We start from the raw sequence: 20,095 nt of genomic DNA, 5'->3' as shown, positions 1-20,095 counted from the left end.
CTTACCAGTATGCATCTGTTCTTGGCATGTAGGGCTGCTGACATTCATATCTGTGCATAGATCGCCACCTAGTGTTGGGTCCGGATGATAGCACATTGTTGTCCTGGAAGAGTCTTCGAAGTATCACGAGATAGGTGGCTCCTCCCCTGGACTACAGTGCGCATGGGCATCCTCTCCATCCTTAGATTGTTTTTCGCCATTGTGGCAGAGGTGGAGTGTTGTACAGTAATGGATGTCCATGCAAGAAAAAGAGAGTTAGAATGAATGCTACAGCTGCGACAGGCACCGGGGAGGAGGGTGGACGATATGAATGTCAGCAGCCCTACATGCCAAGAACAGATGCATACTGGTAAGTAGCATATTCCGTTCGAGGCATGTGGGCTGCTGAATTAATATCTGTCCATAGAATGTATAGCAGTCTCTCCCTTAGCGGTGGCTACCTGTGCCAGCTGCAGCAGTCTGAAACAGAGTTTTTAGAACAGCCTGTCCTACAGCAGCTTGCTGTTTGGAATGTACATCCACACAATAGTGTTTTGTGAATGCATGTATGGTAGACCATGTGGCTGCTTTACATATTTCTTCTAGAGGGATGTTTCCTAGGAAAGCCATGGATGCCCCCATTTTCCGCGTTGAATGCGCCCTTGGGGGAACTGTTAAAGTGCGCTTAGCCTTAAGATAACATATCTGAATGCACTTAACAATCCACCTGGCTAAGCCTGATTTAGAAATAGGGTTGCCTTTGTGTTGTGGTGAAAAGGCAACAAACAACTGTTTTGTCTTCCTAAAATCTTTTGTCCTGTCAATATAATATAGGAGAGCCCTTTTAACATCTAGTGTGTGGAGGGCCCTTTCTGGTACTGACTGTGGATTTGGGAAGAACACTGGCAGTTCTATTGTCTGATTGATGTGGAAGTGAGACACCACTTTGGGCATGAATTGAGGGTTTGTTCTAAGCACGACCCTATTAGCCTGGATTTGGAAGAATGGTTATGGCTTGAAGTTCGCTAACTCGTCTAAGCGAAGTAATAGCCACGAGAAATGCCACCTTCCATGTTAAAAATTGAATCTCACACGAGTGTAGAGGTTCAAAAGGTGGTCCCATTAGTCTGGTTAATACTATGTTTAGGTTCCAGATAGGTGAAGGTGGGTGTCTTGGGGGGATTACTCGTTTGAATCCCTCCATGAATGCTTTAATTGCAGGCACTCTGAATAGGGAAAGGTGTTGCCTGTTTTGAAGGTAAGCTGCTATGGCAGCTAAGTGTATTCTTATAGATGTATAGGCTAGATTGCAGCGGTGTAGGTGCAAAAGATAGCATATGATATTTTGAGTTGATGCATCTAGTGAGTTTATGTCCTTGTTGTTACAGTAAATGACAAAACGTTTCCACTTGTGGTAGGTCTTCTTGCCTCCTTGATAATGTTCATGCAGTCAGGAAGTAAGTTTAGGTAGCCAAACTCTATGACTTCAGGAGCCAGATTGAAAAGGTTCAGCTTCTGTGGATCTGGGTGCTGAATGTCTCCATGGCTCTGCGTTAAGAGACTGGGTGTTAGCTTTAGTCTTTGATGAGGCACCACGGAAAGCTCTAGGAACGTGGTGTACCACGGTTGCCTCGCCCATGTGGGAGCAACTAGGATTAGCGTGATGGAGTGCTGGCGCAGTTTGCGTGCCACTAGCGGTATCAACGGTGCTGGTGGAAAAGCATAGGCAAATTTGTTTGACCAGACCATCGATATCGCATTGCCCTGAGACTGCGGGTGTGGGAACCTTGCGGCGAAGTACCAGCATTTTGCGTTTTGTTTTGTGGCGAACAGGTCTATCTCTGGTTGTCCCCACTGTTGGAAGTATGGTTGAAGCACTGTGGGATGAATCTCCCACTCGTGCATCTGTTGGCTGTGTCTGCTGAGCAGATCCTCTATCTGATTGTCCTTGCCTGGGAGGTGTTCGGCCATGAGAAAAATGTTTCTTTGAATGGCCCACTTCCACATGCTTTGAGCCAGATGTGATAGCTGTGGAGAGTGTGTTCCTCCCTGTTTCTGTATGTAGTACATCGCAGTCATGTAGTCCGTCCGGATCAACACAGTCTTGTTGCACAGATGTACTTTGAAGGCTTTCATTGCCATAAAAATTGCCATCAGCTCCAGTAGGTTGATGTGCATCTTTTTCTGCTGCGTGGTCCATAAGCCCTGTACTGTGTGGTGGAGGACATGGGCTCCCCACCCTATCAGGGATGCGTCTGTTGTCAGGACTATTTGTGGTACAGGCTCTTGGAACAGTCGTCCTTTGCAAAGGTTTTGTGGATTCCAACAATGCAGAGAGTTGTATGCACGACTGGTCACCAACACTAGGTCGTTTAATTGTCCTTGAGTCTGGTTCCACTGACGTGCTAGGCACTCTTGCAGCGGACGCATGTGTAGTCTTGCGTGGGGGACTATGAAAATGCATGAGGCCATCATACCTATCAGTTGCATAAACACTCGGGCTGGGAGCGAGTGTTGGGGCGTGAACCTTTGGATTAGCGTCTGAATGCTGTTTATTCTGACAGAATTCGACTGTGCTTTCATCTATCTATTGTCGCTCCCAGGTATTGTTGTACGTGGGCAGGCTGAAGATGGGACTTTGGGTAGTTCAGCGAGAAACCTAAACTGTGCAGGAGGTGAATAGCGTGTGACATGTGGCTGGCACATTGCTGGGCTGACTGTGCTTGTATTAGCCAGTCGTCCAGATATGGATAGACATGAATATGCTGTCTTCTGAGATGTGCTGCTACTGTCGCTAGGCACTTGGTAAATACTCTCGGGGCTGTGGTCACCCCGAAAGGAAGGACTTTGAATTGATAGTGCTGATTTTGTATTGTAAACCTGAGATATTTCCTGTGTGCTGGGTGTACCGGTATATGGAAATATGCGTCTTTCATGTCTAGTGTTGCGAGGAAGTCTCCTTGACGCAACAGTGGTAACACCTGCTGTAGAGTGAGCATGTGGAAATGCTCTGATAAAATGTATTGGTTTAAGGGCCTGAGGTCCAAGATTGGCCTGAGAGACCCGTCCTTTTTGGGGATTAGGAAGTATAGTGAGTACACTCCTGTACCCTGGTGTTCTAAGGGTACTGGTTCTATGGCCCCCTTTTGTAGCATGCTGATGACCTCCTGCTGCAATAAGTGTAGGTGTTCTGCGGACATAGGACGGTGTTTTGGGGGTATGTTGGGAGGTGTGGAGATTAATTCTAGGCAATAGCCATGCTGGATAATTTACCTCACCCACCTGTCTGTAGTGATGTTTTCCCAGACTTGTAGGAACTGCTGTAATCTTCCCCCGACCGGTGTTACATGGTCTGGGGGTAGTGACAAGAAGTCACTGTTTGGTATTGGTAGAGGATCTGGTCGTGTTATTCCCTGGTCCTCTACCTTTGCTGTTATTGCCACGGTGTCCACCACTGCTGTTTTTGTTGTAGGTGTTTTGCGTGTTCCCTTTGTTGTATGAGGTTTGCTGGGCTGAGCCTCCTCTTGCAGCTTCTCTGTTGCCGGAGCGACGAAAGGTGCCGCCTCTGTATTGTTGTGACTGCAAGGCTCCCATAGACTTGGCTGTCTCGGTATCCTTTTTCATCTTGTCTAATATTGTGTGCACATTAGGCCCAAACAAATAATCGGGGTTCACTGGCTGATTAAGTAAAGTGCTCTGAACCTAATTTTTAAAGCCAGAGCCACGCATGTCGTCTGAGCATGACACTGGTATTGATAGCCCTGGCTGCTGTGTCTGCACCGTCTAGCGCGCATTTGATGGAGGCGTTAGATATCAACTTTCCCTCTTGTATTAGGAATTCTGCCTGTTCTTTATAAAGGTCAGGTAGATGCTGGAGAAGGTGCTCAAGTGTGTCGTAGTGTGCCCTGTCATACCTAGCTAACAGGGCTTGAGTGTTTGAAATTCTCCATATGTTAGCTGCTTGAGCAGCTACTCTTTTGCCAGAAGCTTCCAAAATTTTAGACTCTTTGTCTGGAGGTGGAGCTTCGCCAGTGGTTTGAGAATTAGCACGTTTGCGTGCATTGGATACTACCAAGGAGTCCAAGGGCAGCTGTCCCTTAATATATGTAGGGTCCCCTGGTGCTGGCCTGTATTTCTTTTCTATCCTGGGGTTAATGACTCTTGCCCTAGTAGTTTCTTTAAATATGTTCCCAGCGTGTTTAAGCACTCCTTTCAACATTGGCAATGTTTTCACTGATCTTTCAGAAGTGTTGAAAGTGTCAAAAAGGAAGTCTTCTTCAATGGGGTCCGCATGCATTTCCACGTGGTGGTTGTATGCCGCTCTTTCAATTAATGCATTGAAGGCTGCTGTGTCCTCTGTAGGCGAAGTTTTTACAGGGTATGCATTATTGTCTTGCGTGGGCTGAGAATCTGCAGGATCTACAGCATCAGTCCATGGTTGATTTTGGTTATCCTCATTGTCCACTGGATAATTATACAGTTCACTATCGTCATATTCCACATCCTCATCTGTGTGTGAGGGAGAATATGTATAGGTTTCTTGCACCTGTGTTCTGATAGGCTCAAAGAGAGTTGGAGATGTAGAAGAGTCTCTTTTCTTTTTGAGTGGTATTTTGTAGTGTTCAGCATAAGTGTCTGGTCTGATTTTCCTTTTTAATAGGGTAATTGTGCCAGTATCTGGGTCTACATACAGTTTGGACTGTTCTTCTGTTGAGGGCTCTTGCTCTTCATGTGCTTGAGCTCTTTTCCTTTGTATAGCCTTTTTTGTTTGTGTCGGTTCGATCTCCGTTGTTGGTTCGACCGATCTTTGCCGCATGTGCACCGGAAGTCCGAATTTTATCGGTCCGAGGGGCTTTTGTGCTTCGACAGTCTTTCTCGGCTGTATGACTTTTTTCGATACCGTGATTGGTATCGACTCGACTGTTTTTGTTTGGTGGATAACCACTTTTGTGCTTGGCGTCATCCTCGGAGCTTGTTGCTTCAGAGGGATAATTTGCCTCGGCTCGATCGACCCCTTGGCCTCGACCCTTGTCTTCGGCTCGAGTGTTCTTGTTTGCAACGTCTTCGGCTTGTTGACTTTTTGTTTCGGTTCGACAACCATCTTCTGCTGGAGTCCTTTGTTTGTGTTGCTTGGCGTCGGCATCGATCTCGTCGGCTCGACGGCCTTTAGCTTAGGCATGTCCCTGGGCGTACTGGCTCTCGGCTCGACAGCATCGACGCATCCCTCTCGGCGGCCATTTTGTGTTTGGTTGGCGCCAATGAATTTGCGTCTTTTGGTCCGAAGAGTGGGAACTCTATCAGTTTCGGTTTCTGTTTTGCCTCTGAAACTTTTGGTTTCGATATTACCAGGGAATGGTAATATTGCACTGATGGCTCTTGCCTTACATTCTTAGCCGGGCAGACTTGCGGGGCTATAGAATCGATGTTTTGATCTTGGCTAAGGCCTTCCGGCAATGCCTCGACCTGAGCCGTTTGAAGCGTTTCATTATATGTACTCGGCGCCGTACTCACGGTTGGCCCCATGTCCTCGCTGGAGTCGTCCTCGACGGCTCCGATGCCTTGATCGTCGTCCCCTACCTCGACGATGTCGTCTTCTTCGTCGACGTAGTAGTCGGAGTCATGTTCCGACCCCTGCTCCGACTGCTGGTCTGAGTCCTCACCTTCGACGACCTCTTCGTCGTCTTCAAAGATGTTCTCAGGGTCAGGCGCTGGCTTCTGCGTCGTCTGCCTCGCTGCTCTTCGAATCCGAAGTGTTTTCTTTGAACGAAACTGCGCACAAGCTAAGCAGTTGGCTTCATTGTGTTCAGGTGATAAACACTTGTTACACACAGGGTGTTTATCTATGTGTGGGAATTTAGAGTTACAATTGGGGCATCTTTTGAACGGACTTCGTTCCTTCAACGAAAGGCCCCTGGTGTCGAAGGAAGGCCGCGTGGCCCGATTCGACGCTATGAGTAGAAAATAACAGAAAGAAAGTTGTCGTCACCGATCGAATAACAATACCGACGACCCCGAAGGCCTTTTGGCCTTTTAGAAAAGTTTTTTATCGATTCCGAACTCCGAGTTGGAAATCACATCCGAACCCAATGGCGGAAAAAAACAATCTAAGGATGGAGAGGATGCCCATGCGCACTGTAGTACAGGGGAGGGGCCACCTATCTCGTGATACTTCGAAGACTCTTCCAGGACAACAATGTGCAATCATCCGGACCCAACACTAGGCGGCGATCTATGCACAGATATGAATTCAGCAGCCCATATGCCTCGAACAATATTTTACAAGCAATAATAAACCAAAGCATTTTCACTCAAACACAAACAAGCATTGTCAAAGTCAACAAATTGGACACAAAAACTTCTTCAACGAACCTTAGGTGTCAGTGTGGTCAGTTACAAGTACTTAGGGTGACCAACCCCAGCAATGAGCTAGTCAGGGGACCAGTAGGGTCCTCAAAAACAGTTACCTACCATGGGAAAGCAGTCCTTCAGCAGTTCCATGCACTTTATTCACATTGCAATGCATTCCTTTGGGGTGGTTCTGATACAAGGGATGAAGGATGTTAAAGGTGATCTAAGGATGTTGTGGCAATGCTCTAAGGATGTTGTGGTTCCATCAACAGGGTATTTTTACAAGAATTCCCCAGTTCACAAAGATGGTGAGGGGCATCTAGTTGCAGGGTCGATGTTCCACAAAGTCCTCTACAGTCTGGCTGAAGTTCAGTCGACACTGGACTACCAGATGCCGGTTGTCGCGATTACCGGACAAACCTTCCTGGGTCTATATCTTGCATTCTGAGACCCCCAGCAACTTTCTGACAGCACTCCTGGGGTCAGCGAACTTAGGTGCTGCTCTGTGCTTCAGGTCTTGGTCCACGGTGCTGCACGGTGATGGTGGTAGTGAAATGAAGGTTTTGGGATACCAACTTGCCCCAGCAGACTTCTTCAGCTTTTGTGTCCTTGTGTTGTTACAGGAGGCCAGTCAACTGGCTCTTGGAATGTTCTTGGCTTAACTGGGCTCTGGAGACAGCTCTTCCCTGAGCAGGACATGCAGGCTTAGTCCCTCTCTTCACTAACCACCAGGAGCAGCAGGTGCAGTCTTCTTCGGTGCAACCTCTCTTTGCTGGTCCCTTGGTGCAGCAGGTCAGTCCTCCTTTAGTCCTTCTTCCAAGTCCGTTGAGATCTGAGGTCAGGGTGCCAAGGGTGCCCCCTTTATGCAAGGAAGGTGCCTTCATGGCAGTATGCAGTTGTTAGCCAATGGGCTACAAGGTTCCCTTCCACCTGGGGACCACTTCCTGTGGAGTGTTGCATCTGGCTATCCCAGGATGCACATTGCAACAAGGTACACTAATTTCAACTTGAGATGCAAGTCATGCTTACTGTATCAAGTTGTTTGATACCTTGGAGTGCTTACTTTGGTCGCACCATTCAGGAGTGTGCACAGCTGAGATGTTAGTGTGTAGACGTCAATTTGACAACCAAGTTTTTTCACAGTAAAAATGACAGTTGTGCTGGTTTTACTGTCAACACATGCAAAGTACATGTCCTGCCTGTGTCATATGTTGCACCCTGCCATTATGGCTTGGTAGGCCTGCCAGAAGGGTGACTTAGACACTTGTTCCGGGGAAGTGGTGTCTTTGCCATTGCTTCCAATGGCAAAGTCGGGCTAGTAGTGCACAACTCCGGCAGACTGGGTGGCTTGTTTTACTTGGGTGACTTCCAAGGTCGCATAATCAGTGCTGCAATCCCTTGGGTACCCCTCTCACTTAAATGCCCTGGGTACCAGGGTACCATTTACTAGGGACTTACAGGTAAGTTAGCCATTTTCAATTGGGTGCTGCAATTTGACATACACTTTAGGGTCAGGTCACTGGCATTGAGGTCTGGTTTGATATCTTAGAGTGCCTACTTTGGCCACACCGATCATGAGTTGGCACTGCTGAGGTGTCAGTGTGCAGCTGTGTACTCGTCAATTGGGCAAACAAGTTTTTCCACAGTAAAAATGACAGTTTTGCTGGTTTTACCGTAAGTGCATGTCCTGTCAGTGTCATATGTTGTGCCCTGCCTTTAGAGCTCGGTAGGCCTGCTAGAGGGGCAACTTACACACACGGTTAGGGGAAGTGGTGTCTTTGCCATTGCTTCCAATGGCAAGGTTGGGCAAGTAGTGCACAACTACGGCAGACTGGGGGACTTGTTGTACTAGGGGAACCTCCAAGCTGGCAATATCAGTGCTGCAAGATCTCAGTTACCTTTCTAACTTACATGACCTGGATACCAAGGTACAACTTACTTAGGACTTACAAGTAAGCTAGCCATTTCTAATTGGGTGCATCAATTCGACATACACTTTAGGGTCAGGGCACTGGCACTGAGGTCTAGTTAACAAACCTCAGAGCACACTCAGAGTAAAAAAAACAGAAGCATCAGTCTAAAAACATACAAAAAGAGTCATTTCCTTACAGAAAACACTGGCCTTGGTGTTCAATTGTGGGCATTAATCTAGTGTCGGGACTAGGGAGATCCATTTAATATTCTGGATTTCTTAGGGACGGTTTTGCTAAATGATTAGCTCCTTTCAACGTATCCTCTCCTAATGGGCAGTTATCATGTCTTGTAGAAAGTCCAGGGGGAATCGTTCTGCTATCTATCCATTAGTAAACAAACTCCTGAGAGGTTTTAAGTTAAAGATGCCATTGGTTTCTTCCCATATTCCTTCACAGAATATTTCTGTGGTTCTGGAGGGCTTACAAAAGGACCAATTTGAGGCTTTTCGATAAGGCTAATATTTCCTGGATAACTTCAAAAGTAACCTTCTTAGTTTAAATAACTACTGCAAGTCAGTTAGGGGAACTAACCTCATTGTTAATATCCTACCCATACTCCAGACAGGGTAGTTCTGAGACCCGATCCAAAATGTATACCCAAGGTACAGTCTCATTTTCATTCTGCCCAGGAGATTACTCTGTTGGTTTTCCAGTCTTTAAATACTGTTCCTTCAACCCTTGATGTAAGAAGGGCCCTTTTGATTTATTTAAATGTTGCAAAATCCTTCAGGGCTTCTCAATTTCTTTTTGTTTTCTACGGAACAGCATGGAAAGGCAAGGAAGTCTTCAATACCATAACCACAGGATGGGTGAGGCATGTAATGTCTCAGTCCTATACATCTATGGGGTTGGAATTACCCAGTAATATTATGGCAAGTTCAACCAGAGCAATAGCTGCATCATGGGTTGAGACTGGAAGAGTTTCACTTCAGGGATATGTAGAGCAGCCATGCAACCCCTAATACTTTTCTGTCATACTATAGGTTGGATTTGTTTTGTAATTATATGGACAATCTTGATTTATCTGTTATGAAAACAGCAATTAAGTAGTTTCTATAAATATATTGGTTCTGAGCATATACTTGTGTCTTTCTTATTGCTTGGGTACATCCTCACAAGTAATCACTAAGACGAGCAGACCAGATGTAGGGGTAATGATCCAATGACTTACCAGTAATAGTAATCTTCATTACCCTTAGGATAGTTCTCCTCATTATAATATGGTCTCATACTCCCTCCTCTCCTGGAACATAATTATATTAACTTAGCAATAGCAGGATGTGGGGGTGGAAAGGAGGGTCCTTATGAACATTTACTTTGCATGTGTTTTAAAGAAAAAGCTTGTGTAGCACTCTTTGTCTGGCGGTGAAAATCCTCACAATGAATGACTACGAAAAGGGGGATTATCCTAAGGGTAATGAAGATTAACAGTAAGTAATTGGTTCATTTGTTTGCATCCTAGACTTCCTCAGCCCCGTTGGACATGTGTGGATACATGACTCTCATGAGACCATTACACTCCCGTGCATAGCAGGGAAGGAAGACTCTGTCTAACTCTCTAGAAGAGTCCTCCTTCCGTTCCTTCATCCAGGGAAATCTTTCGTTCAGTTTTTCAAATTGATCGCATAGGTGATGCTTTTCAATCTTTAGATGTCTGCAGGACACTGGTCATTTACAAGGAATTTCATGTTTCAGAATCCCTTTTTGTATCCTTTGAGAACACTGACAAGGGAAAAATTATTCTATTGTCTCTTTGAGCCGTTGGGGTAGGCTGGCTATATACCAAACATATTCATATCTGGGGAAGTTGTCACTTGAATGGGTCCAAAGGTAATCAAACAGGGTCATGCTTACCTATGGGCAGATATTAGCGGGATTTCCATTTGTGATATATGTGGGGCAGGTACTTGGGAACATTCTAACACTTTTTTTCTAGCACTGATACTTTGATGTCTTAGGAATGGGTAGTGGTTGTTTTGTTACTAGCGTTATGGATGTTGCTTCTATTTAACATCTAAGTTGTTTTCCTTAAATAAAATTATTATCCTGCATCCCAGGTGCTGGTTATGATGTAAGACAGAGAAGGACAAAATGTTCTGATTACATAGCAGTAATCTTCCTTACTCCAAGTTCAAGTCTTCCTCGCCAAAGTCCTCTTTCCCTCTAGCCCTTTCTCCTTCTGGATTGTTTACCAGGATATTGGCTCTGGTAGGCATTGGCATGAAAAGAATCTAGGTGATTGGAGAAGGGGTTATATGGAAATTAAATAATTGAAAGGGAAGAAGGACTCTACCAGAAAGTTAAAAAGAGTCTTCTTTTCCAGCTGCATAATAGAGGGTAATGGTCTTATAATATGCTGATCTGTTCCGGACAAATGTTTGGCAGCCAAACTCTTATTCCCAAAATATATTTTCGTAAAGACATTTCATTCTATTGACCCAAGCCATCCAGAGAGGACATATTGTCAAATTCAATAGTATTCTATATAGATCAAACGCTGTGTGTATGTCCAGTTATAACACACATTTAAACTTACATCATAATTGTAATTTAAATAGAATGAAAGTTAGTGAATATATTCTTTCAATCAACCCATAACTTGTTTCAAAAGAATGTATATATTTCAAAAGAGGTTTGCTGTTAAAGATTAATAACATTTGGGTCAATTTTAATATACAATATATCCTTTAAATGATAACTTAATAAATTTTCTAGTTCATTGTCAAGAGACCTCAAGGTTTATGTTTAAGGATTAGGGTATCTAAACATGAGTATAGGCAGTGATTTATTTGTGCCTTTTTTGGTTTTTTTTTAGAGTTCTATATAGCGCAAACTAGAGCTGAAGATATCGGGTATCAGAGCACTTTACATAGCACCAGTTGCAACATTGGTTGCATGTGGTGGTTATCAAGATTCAGTTTTGGCAACTGAGACTTATTTTTCATTGTCAGACTTTAAGAGAGAAAGATAGTGAGAGAGAAAGAGAAAGATAGGAAAACAGTGACAAAGGTAGAATGCAGGGATAGACAATATCTTGCCAACTTGGGCATTTGTTAATGCTGGTGCCAGGATAGTAATAAATCTTCAGGTCCCTTTAATTTCTTTTTTATATGAAGGACTGACACAGGTATGTGCGTATCTGGTGTGTGGACGTCCTATGTCTTGTGCTTCCCATTTTTCTAGATACAGGGTCCCTTTTTAGGTCGAAGCCTCCAGGCTGTGCAACTGTCTGGTTTGATAACAACATTTGGGGACATTCAGAAAGCTTCCCTGGGATTATATTCCAATCATTGCTTACCATTGGCTTTGTAAACTAACTATTTTTTCTTGCAGTACTGTGATAGGGCATCCAAGAATCATTGCAAGCCCACCTTGTGTGATCTAATATAATCATATCATCTGCATACTGTAAGCACTGAATGTGGGTACCCGCAAGCTTGGGTGGAAAGGCTCTTACTTTGGTTAAGGCACTGTTTATATCTGCAAAGCAGAGTTTAAATAGCAGGGGGGGTAAAATTCACCCCCGTATTTGTCCATATCTATTGTGATGTAATGCAATTGGCACAAATGTTATCTCTCACCCAGGTCTCTAAGTATAACGTTATCGTAGCTCTCAACAGATTAGCAGGAATTCATATTAAAATTCACAGTTAATTGGATGTCAGCCAACTCATTAAAAATAAACCCGATAAAACAGAGGTACTGGCGGTTACCTCAGCTTCCAATCTATGGAATAGCCGAAAGAACTTGGGCCTTTTCCTGAACTGGCAGTGGCCGTGAAAAACCTGGGAATCAAAATCGATGCCAAACTTTCTATGACACAACAAGTCTCGGAAGTCGTAGGTACTTGTGTCGGCCTCCTGAGACAGCTGCGAAAACTGTCTCCACTCCTCACCTTGGCTACACTCAGACGGGCGGTCTCAGCAATGATCCTATCGTGTCTGGACTATGGCAACACTCTGTTCGCTGGCCTCCCTCAACGACTGTTGGCCAGACTACAAATCGTCATGAACAACGCAGCAAGACTAATTTTTAAAAAAACAAGATGGACGCATGCACACCCCTGCTACGCGATCTCCATTGGCTCCCAATCAGGCAGAGAATTACATTTAAGGGTCTCTGCATTACACACAAAACCCTGTATGGCCAAGCCCCAAGTTATATCAAGGACCGCATTGTCCCCTATGTCCCTAGTAGGACACTGCGTTCAGCAGAGGCCACCCTTTTGGTCTGCCCCGCTTCAAACTGTTCTCCGTGGGAGGGCAAGCATTCTCAACCTCGATCCCCCTGGCCTGGAATAGCCTTCCAGTGAGCCTACGACAGGAAGTGAATCTCCTTCCCTTCAGGAAGAAGCTTATAACCGTGCTCTTCCTGGAAGCATGGGGTACGACTTAGAAGCCTTCTCTCCCCTCTCTCCACCTAGTCCAGGTGTGCCCTCTGACAGCGCTTAGAGACCTCTGGGTGATAATGCGTGTTACAAATTTAAATTACAATTACAATTCCCCAGTTCTAAAGCTTCAGCCAGAGCCTAGCTCTATCTACTTTATCACATGCAGTGGTATAATCGAAGCATGCAGCATAGAGGGGAGGAGCAACTTTGATGTTTTTGGCCTAAATCTGGGAGGTGAGGATAGCCAAAATATCCTCAGCACCATAACCGCGTCTTAACCCTGATTGCGTGAAGGGAATTCATCCCTTCACAGTAGCCCATTCATATAGCTCTTCATGTTACAGATGACAAGTGGGGTTGCTTTGCTGTTCTGGGTTTTGTTTGCTGCGACTAATTTGACAAAGAGTTAAGCACCCAGACCACATGCCAGTTCTCTTACCTCAAGCACCAAAGATTTAAGTATAAGAATTGAAACCCCTCTGGATAAATTACCCCCCTTTGGCAGATGGTTCAGCTGGAGCAAAGATTTCAAAGTAATCCTGCCATGTCGTTGCAGCCAGCTGCCACGTCTCTTGCAAACATACTGTATAATTTTTACTAATTTCCTCCATCACTTCAGTATTTGCGATAAGATTGTTTAAGCCTCGAACATTCCAGGAGCACAGTTGCAACATAAGTAGGTGGTTTGAAGAGATGAGGTTTTTAGAGCCAGCATTGTCCTGTTGCCTATGCAGGTTTGTCGCCATTCAATTTGTGCCAACCAGCACACCCTTTTATTGTTAGCTGGATCCTTCTTGATCTGAATCGTCTCTGTTCCTGACTTTGGGGCAGATTTACAAGCCTCTTACACTGCCATTGCGTCAATTTTTGTGACGCACTGGCAGTGCATTTTTCTGCCCCACGTTTACAAGGATAGGAAAAGCCACTTTGCTTAGCTTTTCTTGTCCTTCTAAATACGGCCCCTTTAGACGCAGCACTTTGCGTAAAAGAGCCGTTCCATGGGTGTTGCTGTGGGTGTTCCCATGCAATACCCATGGAACCAGACACATTTCCAGATTTACAAGAAATCATACATCTGGAAAGGTGTCTGAATGCTACGCCTCCCCAGGGGAGGCTTGGGGAGGCGCAACAAGGAGAAATTTATTAATTTCTCCTCGTTGTTTTCCTCTTTCTATGCGTCCTGCATTTTGCAGCACACATAGAATAAGGAAATAACCTCTAATGATTGTTTATGTACAGGAAGGTGTCCCTTCCTGCACATAAACAATCCTTTAAATAAATTATGTTTTACAAGTTCTATGTGTGCTAATGCAGCACACATAGAATTTGGAAACGCCATTTCTGATTGTTTATGTACAGGAAGGGAACCCTTCCTGCATATAAACAATCTTCCAACAGTCTCTTCTTTTTATGTGTTGGATGTATAGAAATTATTCCGATGACAATTGGGGTTGCTTTGCTGTTCTGGGTTTTGTTTGCTGCGACTATTTTGACAAAGAGTTAAGCACCCTGACCACATGCCAGTTCTCTTACCTCAAGCAACATGTCTTGCTGTCTCCACTTCTCGGAACAGCACTTTGGCGGCCTCCCATGGGTCCACCTTTGTCCCCGGTATAAAGGAAATGTATTCAAGATCTTTAGACTTAGGCATGTCCAGGCCTGGGAGAGCCGATAGAAGTTTGAGTATATATTATCCTTCCAAATGTCTTCTTCCCCACTGGAAATATATTCTGGATGAAATATTTAAGATGCCTCATAATTCTCTACTTCCTAAAGCTAATTTCTCTGTGTGTATAAGACAGGGCTACACCCACCTTGCCTTCCCACACCCAACTTCTTGTGAGATACTAACGGCCTCAGGGCTAAGGTTTCCTTCAAATCCCACAGCTGGACTGAATGCTGATGGGGATTTGCAAACAGCACAGCATAGGGTTATTAGTATTAGTAGGAAGATTTGTGACTAATGGAGGAAATTCAGTATCTTTTGATTGGAGCTTGTCATTGTTACCTGCCACCTGTAACAGACAGTCCTTTTTGGGGAAACGTATCTGTTGCTTACAGTTCCCTAGTAACTGGGGCGTTAGATTGCCTCCTTCCCATTTGTATGTTTAGGCTCTTCCATTCTACGACACTCTGCTCCCGCAATGACACTCCTCAACATTCAATTCCACTCTACTTCACTCAATGGTACGCCACTCTAGAAATCACCATGCTACTCCATAACACTCCACTCTACTCCACTTTACAACACTCTACTCTCCTTTACCCCCCTAACTTTTAGCCATGCTGAACAGCAGTCGCAGGTGTACAACATGGCTAAACATGTTGGTAAAGCCAAAAACTCGTGCATAGGCCCTACCTATTGGCTTTGCTGATGCTTGTTTCGTGTTGTCCTTGTATAAGTGCATATGAGTCTTTTGTGGTTTTCTGCATGGATTACAATGGACGTGAAAATGTACACTCTGGAACAAACATTTGTCAACTAAAACGTTGCCAAAAAACATATCTAATGGTCTAACAGAATATGGTACTTTCAAGATGACTTTTTTCCTATGTTCATATTTGTAAAGTAATGTTTACCTGCTTGAGATGTTCACTGAGAGCTATTCTCAAGCTGCCTTTCCTTCGGTTTAGCATTTCGCATGCCATTAGAGTATAGAAAATGGCGGTGCAAGCCAGGGGCACACAGAAATAGAAGCCAAACAGCCACCAGTCCTTCCAAATTTGGTAAGTCTGAAAAGCAAAGAAAGACGGGAGATAAAGACTTTATGCAATTGTACGTACATTAAAGCGAGTTATACTTGAAAAAGAATCAAAGCAAGTGTTCATGTCGGAATAAGAATATTTATTGGAACACTTCGACACTGCATGCAGACCAACATAACATCTAAAAGCAAAAATAGCCTGAGCCTGAAAAACAAATGAAACCCTCCAGCGTATTCATGATATTTAGATTTGTTTACTTTTTGGGCAACATGAAACCAATTTAAGTAAAAAAAATATATATATATATATTTCTGCTATATTTGCTCCTTTTCCAGTTCCATGACCCTATCAGGTTACCCTCTTCCTGCTGATCATAATGAGCAGAGAATGCCGTGGAGGCCGGCATGGTTCGCGGGTGGTAAGATGGGTGTGGGCACGTGGGGGTCGCAAGGGAGGGAGGGGGAGAAAACGGTACAAAAATATAAAAACACTGAGGCACAGGAAGCACAGGAAAGGCTCCCCTGGCTAATCACAATGCTGCAATGCAGCTTTGTGATTGGTAAGCACCCAGGCTCCCCTGACCAATCACAAAGCTGCACTGCAGTGTTGTGATTGGTTTTGAGCATCCTGGTATGACCCTCAACCAGGGAATGGGGCCTGGGATAGTTCTCAACACAGGCTGCAATGCAGCCTGCATGGAGAACAGGGAAAGTGTGCATGACTGTTTTGGCGGGCCAAACAGTCATGTGCACCTAGGAGTGGGCAAACCACTCCTCCCCTGCCCTGCTCCGAGTGCAGAGCAGCCCCGCCCACCCCCAAAGCAGCAGGAAACATAAAATGATAATGATTAAAGTTATTATCATTTTATGTTTCTTTTACTTAGCAGTGCACTACTTAAAAGCAGTGGGGTGATGCTCCTCTGCCACAGCAGAGGAGCTGCCCCTGAGAGAATGTTATTAAGTTCCACTACTAAGTCCGGGGCAAGTAAGTCAACTATGTGTATTGATTTTACTTGAGAGAATGTTTCTGAAGCTTATTTCACACACCTTTAACAGAGTTTTGTTAAGTAGAGTTCTAATACTTTTACCTCCACCGCATATGGAAAGTTAAGAGGTACAGGTTCTTGTTATTTTGTGTCCAAAAGTCTTACATCTGTATTTACTATAGAGATGGATAATTCTATCTTAGTTTCATTAAATCTTCCATTCAACTGCTGTAGTTTTATTGTTATACTTCTTTTGACTGAAGCAGGATCATGTCACTATGGCACAGCCTCAAATATTATACACTATGAAAATGAAGGACAAGAACAGTAAATATTTTGATTACTTAATGGTAATTTCCATTACTTCAATAATCTTTTCCTTCTCTGTTTTGACCGGTTGTAAGCAATAGTGGTGGTAGAGGTGCAAGAATGGCAGGCATTCACATCTGATTGCATTGTAACAGGTCAGCTAGTGCATAAAGGGACGACCAAAGATGTTTTTTTGGACAAAGTAGGCAGTACGGGGACTATTCTGAGCTGTGGGTTTATATTAAGAAATGCGACAGTAACATAGAAGAGAGTATTACTGATGTGGGGTTCAATAGGGCTCCTGCACATGAGCGTCCATTTTGAGTAACACATTTAAAATTGACATCTTTTTAGACAATGACTTTTAACATGCTTTTCCACACATATGACAACTTACTCAGAAAGTGTTCTGCTTGCAATGCACATTTCTTCGTAAGCATTTTATCACTACATTTTACATTCTGTTCAAGGGTAAAAGTACACTGAGCACGTTCCCCACATCTTGTTTGTCCATTAGGTACAGCTCTGAGTCAGAAAAACAAATAATAACATATGAAACATAAATCAGGCATGCTGTGAATGGAACTGGTTTTCAGTATACAACCTGCTCCTGAACTTTGGTTCAGAAGAGAAGCACTTCCATGGATTTTCCTGGACATTCGTCTGAGACTGATTTCCAGCCTTGCTGACTCTTATCACTATCCTGAAAAGGACAGACACCTTTTCTATTCCAGACTGGCTTCTAGATACATCACTCACACAGGTAAATGGGGAGTCAGGTTTTCCAAGTGGTCTGGCAGACCGCATTCAACCTATCCTCTCTTTAGTATAGGTAGTTTAGGCAGGTAGGAGTATCATTATAACATGTATTCATATAATCACTGCAACAATAATAATAGTTGAATTATTAATTATCACCAATTTTGTAATGCTGGTAACAATTGTTTATTTCCTTCTGCTAATAATTGCAGCTCTTGTACTTTACACACAAATCCAATTGCTTCAAAAAATGTTTGAAATGCCAATTTGTGTATTTCTTATGTCTCCCTTTGGGCAAGCCTGAGATAACAACAAAAGGGTAGGTCTGTTTCCACAATGTCCTGGGGGAATTAGAGTGGTCATGTTCTGAGGTTGCAGGCACTATCCGGTACCCTTATCAACAATAAAGGCCTTCCCTATAATACTCTGGGATATATATCCCTAGGTGAATTGTTTCTCTTTTACTATTAACAAACCGAGGGTCAACATCACCCTCGGTTTGTTAATAGTAAAAGAGAAACAATTCACCTAGGGATATATATCCCAGAGTATTATAGGGAAGGCCTTTATTGTTGATAATGTTGTGAGTGGGGGGCGGCCTGTCTCTTTCGCAGTTTCCCTCTGAGGCTCCTGTGTTGAGTGACTATCCGGTACCCTGTCAGGTTTAGGGGTCTGGATGGCGCACTGTGAGCTAGCCAGGAATTTGGACATCATATTCTGAATGTATGATTTTGTCCAAATGCACAGTGCTACTTAATTAGTAGGGACTGTACACCACTGCACCACCAACATTATAGCTAAGGTACTTATGTAATGGGTCTTCTGAGTAGTTCTTACGTGTGCCAAAATCCCCTTGTCACCTTATACTGAGGTATCCGTAGTGTTAGGGAACACTCCTCCTTAGCTCAATAGGGATTCCCTATTTTTGTCTGTAGGTTGTTCAAGCTTGAAGCTTTAAAAGGATCATCCCACTATAGTTTTTTCCCTTCTGTGAAATGTGTTCATAAACAATTACAAACACAGTACCAGTGGCTATTCCACTTAATTGCAGACCTGCTGTAACACATATGTTACAACACCAAGGGCTGGAGATGTTACCTTCTTGGTAGAGGACCATAAAGTGTATAAAATATAGGTGTTCTATTCATGGGGCATTTACCCTGCAGCAGATGCCAACACCAGAGTATTTCACACATTCACAGAAGCAATCGCAATAGGCCAATACATAGACTATGAAGATTTAGAAATACCATTACAATTTCAGTAACATGTAAATTGGTTCCAAGGCACCATTCTACATGCACTAGCAAATGTGAAACTGGGTCTCCTCAGAAGTGAGAGGGCACATAGCCAGCCTTAACCAACTACACACCATATCCACAATTATTGCCACTCACAACAGTGAGCTTCAAGGGTTATATGATGGAACCACGCATGTGTTTACCACACTTGCCGGTTCCACGCGGTCTTAACCACGTAAGTCTCAACCATGCATATGCCTTTACTACACATGCCTTTACAATGAAATATGCGTAGTTAAGGCATGTTTGGCAAAGACGTATCTGTGGTTAAGACTTATCAGGCAAGTGTTATCCCCCTGACCCCTGCCCCCACCCTGAGTTTTAAAACTACCCCCTCCCTCCTGAAAACCAACCCTTCCCCCAGCCCTAAAAACTTCCCTGCCCCCAAGTCCTATAAACCACCCCACCCTCTCCTGAACCATGAAAACGACCCCGTCCCCAGAGCACTAAAAACTCCCCTGCTGCCCCAAGCCCTAAAAACTATCCAGATACCTGCCCCCTTCCCTGAGCCCTATAACGACCCCCCAACATCCTGGCCCTGAGACCTGAATCTACTCCCTCCCTCCTGATAACCAACCCCCTCCCCCGAACCCTAAAAAAGTCCCTGCCCTCTCAGCCTTAAAAACAACCCAACCCTCCTCTATGCCCTAAAAACTACCCTGACCCCCCTGAGCCCTAAAAACTACCCCCAACTCTTGCATACTACCCCACACTCCCCCAAAACCCAGTGCTAGCCCCACTTACCTTGCCACATCCTCTCCCGATCCTTCCTGCTTCCGCCGAGCAGCAGCTAGACTGCGCACTGCCTTAACCATGCATATGCGTGGTTAAGGCATATGTGTGGCTCAGGAAAGCATGGTAGTGCTAGCGTTGTCTAAACATGCGTGGCTCTGCCCACGTTGTATCAACTGTTTCCCAGCTTTGAGTTCTTTACACAGGACTAGTTAGAGTATACAGACGTTTAAAACAGTTCGTTATGCGAGCAATACCAACAAACCCAGCATGGGCTGTTCAATCTGCGCAGCCACGTTTAGCAGTGCCTGCAATTAGCCTTGTTGCAATAAATGCGATTATGGGTAAAGTTTTCACCAAACAGGAGGAAATTCCATTTTGTGTTGCACAGAAAACAAATCAGCTTGAAGCAGTATTTCCCTATGAAGGACCCCAAGATCAACCTGAAATTCTCCTAATGTCCCTACCTTTAGGAATGCTTACACAGTCGAGGACTGTGCTACCTGGGGCACAGTTTGTGCTGCAATATGTACTATCACTAGGCTTTCCTGTTTTCAGTTTCTATTTTTGGTAAATTCTGGTGTTTTTTCCCCAGTGTTTTCAATACCTTAAA

At 44.2% G+C, this 20,095-nt stretch overlaps 1 protein-coding gene across 1 annotated transcript in view; it reads right to left on the bottom strand.

Annotated features, from left to right (window-relative positions):
* The window catches only part of EDNRA (endothelin receptor type A), a 266,521-nt gene that overhangs the window by 13,937 nt on the left and 232,489 nt on the right, over nt 1-20,095 (bottom strand). Inside the window, exon 5 of the mRNA XM_078676896.1 lies at nt 15,271-15,423. Coding sequence (XP_078533022.1) covers nt 15,271-15,423 — 153 coding nt within the window. The remainder of the gene's footprint in view (nt 1-15,270; nt 15,424-20,095) is intronic.

This window comes from Lissotriton helveticus, chromosome 2_1 (assembly GCF_964261635.1).
Source record: "Lissotriton helveticus chromosome 2_1, aLisHel1.1, whole genome shotgun sequence".
Lineage (NCBI taxonomy): Eukaryota > Metazoa > Chordata > Amphibia > Caudata > Salamandridae > Lissotriton > Lissotriton helveticus.
The sequence above is the reverse complement of the archived record's forward strand: the minus strand, read 5'-3'. Positions and strand labels throughout refer to the sequence as shown.